The sequence below is a fragment of the Typopeltis vanoorti genome, chromosome 1 (genome assembly GCF_054136105.1).
Source record: "Typopeltis vanoorti isolate ZY-2024b chromosome 1, IOZ_Tvanoo_1.0, whole genome shotgun sequence".
Classification (NCBI taxonomy): domain Eukaryota; kingdom Metazoa; phylum Arthropoda; class Arachnida; order Uropygi; family Thelyphonidae; genus Typopeltis; species Typopeltis vanoorti.
The window spans coordinates 107,020,359-107,028,290 of NC_143549.1; the positions used below are offsets into that span (position 1 = coordinate 107,020,359).

Sequence of the window (7,932 nt, forward strand, 5' to 3'; positions counted from 1 at the left end):
ATCCTCTCAACTACTGCTTAATTCTCCAACTACGACACTACCACCATCAACACCATCTATCGCCCATCATCATCATCACCAACAATAGTATTTTTTGTCTATAAATTGCATGTGTTCTGAAAGCCGATTTGTCTGTACGCAGGATGAAAAACCCGAGTTTCCAGGAAAAAAACCCTGCTTCCGCTGTATGAGATTAGCTAACTCACCTTCAACTGAAAAAGCCCATATAAGGATTCCCCTCATCACGACGAGAATCGAACCCAGGTCTTTTCCAATCGAAGGGCGCAATGTCCCACTGTTCTTCCAATTGCGCTACGGCGGCTGTTAATAAATAAATATATATATAAGTAAATGTCTGTTAAAAAAACGTTTAATTTTCTTGACCAAAAAGCTCTGGAAATACTTTTATTGGGATTATATTGATCAAGTGCATATAACAACAACTAAGTTATACCAATTAGTTTCACCAACTAAGTCTGTTGGCATCTTCAGGGTACATAACTGATGTACGGCACTAAAAAGTAAAAAACTGTTACAAACTATAATCAACCGATTCCAATTATATTAAACAAAGAACAGAGCGCGTACAATACATTCATAGAGCGTGGATGATATCACTTGTTATTTAGGAACGTTCTATAGTTGGCACTGTAATTCAGTTCTGGCGAGTTGAAGGATCTGATAAGGGTCTTCCAGATCACGGGCAAGATTAGTCCTTGGTTCCTTAACAGGAACCAAGGACTAATTAGGCAAAATTTGCCTGAAATTAGGCAAAAAGAACACATAGGTGACGTCAATAATAACAGAGAAGAAAAATCGGGATTAGCTTTTCATTTCTCAAGAACGAACCATACCATAGAGTGGGATAGAAGCACAATTTCTTACATGGAGGAGGACTTCCGCTCCTGAATTTTTAAGGAGGCCACAACAGTTGCCCGCTGTACACAAAACCTTAACAGGAACCAAGGACTAATCTTGCCCGTGATCTGGAAGAACAGCATATATGATCAAATAGCAAGTATTGTTGTTCAAATCTCAAACAGATAGATTTTTAAGATCAAGTCTATGCACCAACTATAAGTCATACTGATGAAGAAATAGAAACCTATAATGATGTATCCCAACTCTACAATAAAGGAAAACATCATTACAGAATTATAATGGGAGACTTTAATGCTAAAATTGGTATGCAGCATTCAGATGAAAGCTCAATGGGAAATTTTGGACATAGCATGAGAGAAGATAAAGGATCAAGGTAAGTAGAATTCGCAGAAAAAGAAAACCTGTATATCATGAATTCCTTTTTCAAGAAAAAAAACAAACATAGGACATGGACATGAAAAAAGCCCAAATTTAAAAACCAGTGAAATTCACTAGATTGATTCAGAAATAAGAAAAACATCTTTCAAGATTTGCTCTGTTATAAACACCTTCAACATTGGAACTGACCACCATAAGTTACGCAGTAAAATCCGAATAAATTGCCAAAACGAAAGAAGAAAATGTTTTTTCGAAGATCAAAGCAAAGTATGGATGTACACAAACTCAACATTAAAAAAGATATATTCCAACACGAACTATACAATAAAACATCTTATTATAGATGACAATGCTGATCTATCAGAAAGTAATGACATCATTACCCAAAACCTTTTACAATGCTCACTTGAAATAGCTGGTACTACAGAACAGAAAGAAGACAAAATTTCTGAAGAAACAAAACAGCTTATAAAGAAACGAAGAATGAAACAATCAATTAACCTACAGAATAAAATCGAATTCACTGAGCTTGCAAAACGTATCACAAGAAATAAGAAAATTCAATTGTAAATTCGTACAACAAACAATTGAAAACTACAAGATGGGACCATCACCAGGGATAGATTGCCATAGCAAAGAGAGTTGAAGGATTTTACTCAATATTATATCAAGAATATGAATTAATGCAGAAGAAGAAGACAACTACGAAACAGCTGGAGTACCACAGATTCTAACAACAGAAGTTATGTGGAGCATCCAAAGCTTGCAAAATGGGAACGCTGCAGGTGAGAATGGAGTTATAGCTGAACTTCTAAAAACAGGTGGAGAAATATACAAACTCTTAAGCTTAAACTATTTACTTTATGCCTGAAGAAAAATGATGTACCAAGAACATGGAAGAAGGCTACCCTAATACATAAAAAAAAAGTGAGGTAGAAGACTGGACGAACTACCGATCTATCAGTCTACTATCAATGTTTACAAAGTGTTTACAAAAGTCTTAACTCAGGCTTGTGCGACTCTAGCCCTAGCACAACCAAAAGAATAGGCGGGCTTTAGTACAATGGACCATATTTAAGTTGTACAGCAGATTATTGAACGGTGTAATGAATATCAAATTCCACTATGTTTTGATTTTATTGACTGTGAGAAAGCCTTTGATTTACTTAAAACTTGTGTAATAATTCAAGCATTACGAAACCAACACGTGGAGGAGCCATACATTAACACCATCAAATCAGCATACACCAATGCTACAGAAGCAGTTCGTTTCAATGGGAACATCTCTACTGTGGAAATACAGAGAGGAATAATACAGGGTGACACAATATCTCTAAAATTATTCACATCGTGTCTAGAGGAAATATTCAATATTCTTTAGACGCTTCCTTTCCCTTCGTGATTGGGAAGGGAAGTGTCTTAAGATAAATAGAAGATATTTATTAAGCCATTTACGCTTTGCAGATGACATAGATATCTTTACTTCAACTACGCACGAATTACAAACTCGTATCCATGAACTCCAAATTGTTAACAAAACAGCTGGCCTAAAGATAAACCTAAGAAGCCCAAAGTTTTGTTAAATAGCTGTGTCCAACCAGAAATAAAAATCAATAACGAGGAAATTAAACAAGTAGATCATTACATATACTTAGGACAATAGACATCAATGGAGCGAAATATCATGGACGAAATTAAAAGGCGCACAATGCTTGGGTGGAAGCATTTGGCAAATTACATTCAATATTCAAAAGACAACTACCATAATGCCTGAAGAGAAAAGTTTTCAACCAGTGTATTCTTCCTATATTAACATATGGCTGTGAAACATGGACACCAAATGCAAAGGAAATTAAGAACAAGACAATTTAGTATGGAAAGAAGTATTCTTGATATCACAAGACTGGATCGCAAAAGGAATACATGGTTAAAAAACCAAACCAAAGTCTCTGACATGATAGGAAGAGTGAAACATCTGAAGTGGGTGCGCTGGGCATATTGCTCGAAGATAATATCAACGATGTACAAAAGAAGTACTGGATTGGAATTCCACGAGAGGGAAAAACGACCGCGACGCCGACCTAAATCACGACGGATTGATGATGATATCAGATTTGCAGGAGTGGCATGGGAAAGGAGAGCCATGGACAGACAATTTTGGAGTGAAATATATATATATACACAGCGAAAGAAATTCACATGGTGTCAATGACGTTCTCAGACCACTCCCTAAAGACAGTTTTTTTAAAGTAATATTTTAAGTAAAAAGTAAGTTTAAGTAATATTTTATGTAAATATATAGACTTTCAAAATTATCCTATAAATTTTATTTGTTTTTCTCTAATCTTCATTAATTACAGATAATAATATCTACACTAACATCCCTTATTTTTTGAAATCATAAAATAAGTCAAAAATTGGATTCCATTCTGTCTTAAGGTACACATTATTATTATATTTGAACCACCACTATTCAACAGAAAAAGCGTGTAAAGTGTATCTTTTAAAAGGAAGTTCTACATGTTTCTTCAACTGAGCGATCAATAATAGGTACAAAACGTAATTGACATTGGGAAATAAAGGAAAAGACTACACCGTAATTGATTCGTTATTTTATTCTGTCACACATCCTATTGATCAAATTTATTACTACGCAGATAATGAGATTCATGAACCAAGGTTACCACTAGAATAAATCAGTAATATTAAAATATATTACGTAGATTACTTACGGCTTCTAATACTCTCAGTATACCAGCAGGAGTTTGCAGAAATTCGAAGTTGACATTATCCAGTGTACGAGACATCTTTCAATCTATATAGTATACGCTTGCAAATACTTGATTAGTAGTAGTGAGTTAATTTTTATTGCCGAAGCAGTGCCATGTAAAGTAACTACTCCCAGCGTATGATATCACATTATATGACCCAAGATACGTTATGGTCAATAAGGATGCAAGGCTAAGAAGTTCAGCGTTTTGAAAGGCCTAGCAACATATTCGACTTCTAAATTACCATCGTTTAGCTGAGTGACATTTATTAGCTTTAATAAGGTTCAAGGACATTTCACTGTGGCAGTGACAGTAGATACATCTTTTCCACGCTGCTTAAGAGAATGGGATTAATAATTATCACTACGGATCCAGACTTTACTTTTGAGAGGGACAATGAAAAATACTATCTGGTTTTTAGCATATTCTTTATTTTATTAATATAATATAAAACTACCTCAATTTTTCGTTAATAATCTCTAATTCTCATGTTAAATATGTTTACTGTAATTCAGAAACCATATAGTTCATTTTTATTTAACTGAACAGTCCAAGTATCTTGCATTATTTCATTATTTGCATTATTTTTAAAGTTTAAAATATTTACGATTTTGTAAAGGGCAGAAAGACAGATTTTTATATTTAGCAAAACTAAACTCGTCCCCGTCATTCCGTTTCTCAATACCCCAAAAATCTTATTAACTAGTCAATTTTGCATATTATACCGTTAATCCCGTACATTTACTCTTTAATATGTCCATTATATCACTCATTTCATGTATGCTGTTAAATATTTTTGATTTTGCTGATTTATACATAAATTCAGAACTAGTTTTGATGCCCACAAGTTTTCTGCTTCTAAAGTTCTTCTCTTCCGCACATTTCTCAGTTGTACTCAATATGTGCGCTTCGGAGTTAATACCATCCTCTCTTTGCCTTTATACTTTTCATACTCGTCCGATGGACTGCATCACTGGTCTTCGGAGAGTTGAAACCTCATGACCCGCCTGGTGAGAATTGGTGTGGCATGGTACCGAAGTGTGAAGTGGCCGCAGGGTACCCATTCCAATAAAAAAAAAAGTGTTAATAGTCAAATATCAAACTATCTTGTGATCCCCTTTTGAAAATAATGGAAAATATCATCAGATTCAACTTCTCCAGTATCAGGAGGTTTAGAATTAATCAGGACTGTATTGGTCACTGATAATGAATTCTTTAATTGTAAATGTACAGTAAATCTTCTAGTCAACAAGTTACTGAGAAGTTTGGAGTTCTGTAGCGCCTTTAGCAAATTCGCAGATATGTGCTTTTTTGAGTATGACAGTTTCAATAACTTAAAATATCATGCCACAGACACTCTCCTGGCATCCGTGCCCTAGGCAACTTCCCCAGTGCCATCGCGTTCCTATTTCGCAATCTCCATCTTATGGTCTGCTTTTCACCTCTCCATAATGTCTGATTTTCTTTCTTCCGATATTCTCACCAATACCGAAATATTCTAGAATTCTGGATTTTCTTCCCGTAACGCAATTGGAAGAACAATGGTTTCGAGCCCTTCGATTGGAAAAGGCCTAAGTATGATTATCGTCGTTACGAAATGAATCTTTATATGTTTTTTTTTTTCAATTGAAGGTGAGTTAGCCGATCTCATGCGGAGGTAGCAGGATTTTTTCTCCCGGAAACTCGTTATTTTGATCCCGCATAGAAACAAATCGGCCTTCAGAACATACACAATTTACACACAAAAATATTACTGGTGGTGGGACAGTAGATGGCGTTGGTGTAGATGATGATGATAGTGGTGGTCCAGTGTAGTTGGTGAACTAAGTGGTGGAGACGGCGAGTTGTTGAGTAGGTGCCCTTCCTCGATGAGTCTTTGGACTCTGTAGAGGTGTCACGAAATGATAATAATAAATAAAATTTTCTTACTGATCACATATCCATAACTTTGCTGATGACAGTACATTCTTTTTGACATTTTCATTTGACAAATCTTATGGTGCTCAAACATTTTAAATCTTTTAAATGCTTCCAAAACCAGTGCCTTTAATGCTGATTTTTTTTTATACCATACTCCAGTGGAGCAAGGACAACATTGTCAATTTAACTGCTCCCAAAATTCAATCTGATCTTATTTCTCTCAAGAAAGATCTCATATTCCTTTACCTTTGTTAATATTTGGGTATTCAAACAAGATCAGAATTATTTTCTTTAATTGAGTTAATATCGGTAGCATTTCCTGGCATATTCTTCGGAAAAAAATTTCCCCTTTTCATTTGAAAACAATATTGTTTCTTATCTCTACAGCTTTATAAATTCCATTTTCGCCTGATTTTAGAATACTGTTTTCAATTTTGAAACTGAAATGTTTGAAGTCATCCATTTGAAATCAATCCAATTAATACACTGGTGTTAAAAAGCTAAGTACGAACTACATTTTTACCTGTATATGAAAAATTTTTCATGCCTAGAGCCAAATGTGAACATAAGTTTGTTGCCAGCATACTAATAAATTATATTACACAAAAAACGTGTTATGAATTTCGTACAAATTAAATTGCAAACTCCTGGCAAACGTTACAAATTTCCTAAGGACGTATTTAAGGAATTAATGTACAGTACAGTGCTTAGAGAAAACTATGCAGAAATATATTTCGATATGGAATATGTCCATCCCAAACTGCGATGCGGCTCTCACAACGTGTTAGCACCAAGTGATTCAGAAGTTCTTAACCACACTACCGGCCAAGACGTTTGTATACGTTCAGTTTATCATGGATGCGAAGTGCATATTAAAATTGTAATACCATTGATATTACATTGAAATATATGATGGATACGGCATATGAGGATGCGTATTTGATCCATAATGGCCGGTAAGGTGGTTTTAAGACAAACTGGCCCACTCCTCATTCAGATCAAGGACAAGGCCTTGTTTGTTTTCTGGAGAATTTCGAACAGCAATGAATGCGTCTCCCTGTTGCATTCCAAACGTATTCTATGTGGTTGAGATCTGGGGGAGCGTGCTGGCCACTCGATTTGATTAATAATCCTCGGTCTCCAAAAGTATCTCCTTGTGTACAATGTGGTGTGGCACTGTCATCCATAAAAATTAATTCTTTGCGGAACAATCGAATATGACGTTGAAGATCTTCGTTGCAATATCGTTCACCAATCATAGTCCAGCACTTGTAGTGCGGTGTGCCCATTAAGCATAATGCCTTCCCACACCATAACTTCCACTAGTGTATCAATCCCTTTCAAGAACATTCTCGTAATGGTAAGCAGTACGACTTTCACGCTATATCAAGTGGCAAATCGTCTAGAATCGGAGGAATGATTAAAAGGACTCTCATCTGTGAATAGTACATTACCCCATTGATTTCTTGTCCAAGTTTTATGGAAAGAACACTACTGTATAGGCGTTCTTCGATGAGCTGTGGATGAGCTCTGCTTGAATGGAGCCGACTTGCAAGCTGACCTGCCACATTGCATCGATTACGTTTTGTTATAACCAAAAACCTGTCTTTTGGTTATAACAGTTTCTAGTCTTTATGCTCTGACGTGAGGGCGACCTCTTAGCAAACGTCTGGAACACATTCAATTGGTTGAAACACTCTGCATAGCCTGAACACCACACTATGTGAAAATTCCAAACTGTTGGCAGTATCAGTAATTCTGCGGCCTTCTTCGAGCTTTCGAATAATACTTCCATGCGCGATATATTATACAGATGGTGTCTTTGGGACATTACAAGGCATCCAAGTTTGTAACATTCCTTCACGAAAAAGGCTTCCTTCAGATACAATTCGCTTAGCACAGCCTTTTGCCTTTTATCACGTTGAGTGCTACTACGTGAACGTTTTGCACGTGATTCAAAAATTTGAATATATACTCGCTT

The 7,932-nt window shown here is 35.8% G+C and overlaps 1 protein-coding gene across 1 annotated transcript in view; it reads right to left on the bottom strand.

Moving 5' to 3' along the window:
* Window positions 1–4,067, bottom strand: part of LOC150110293 (uncharacterized) — a 50,507-nt gene extending 46,440 nt beyond the window's left edge. Inside the window, exon 1 of the mRNA XM_090395402.1 lies at window positions 3,993–4,067. Within this exon, the coding sequence (XP_090251528.1) occupies window positions 3,993–4,067 (75 nt within the window). The remainder of the gene's footprint in view (window positions 1–3,992) is intronic.
* Window positions 4,068–7,932: the final 3,865 nt, after the last annotated feature.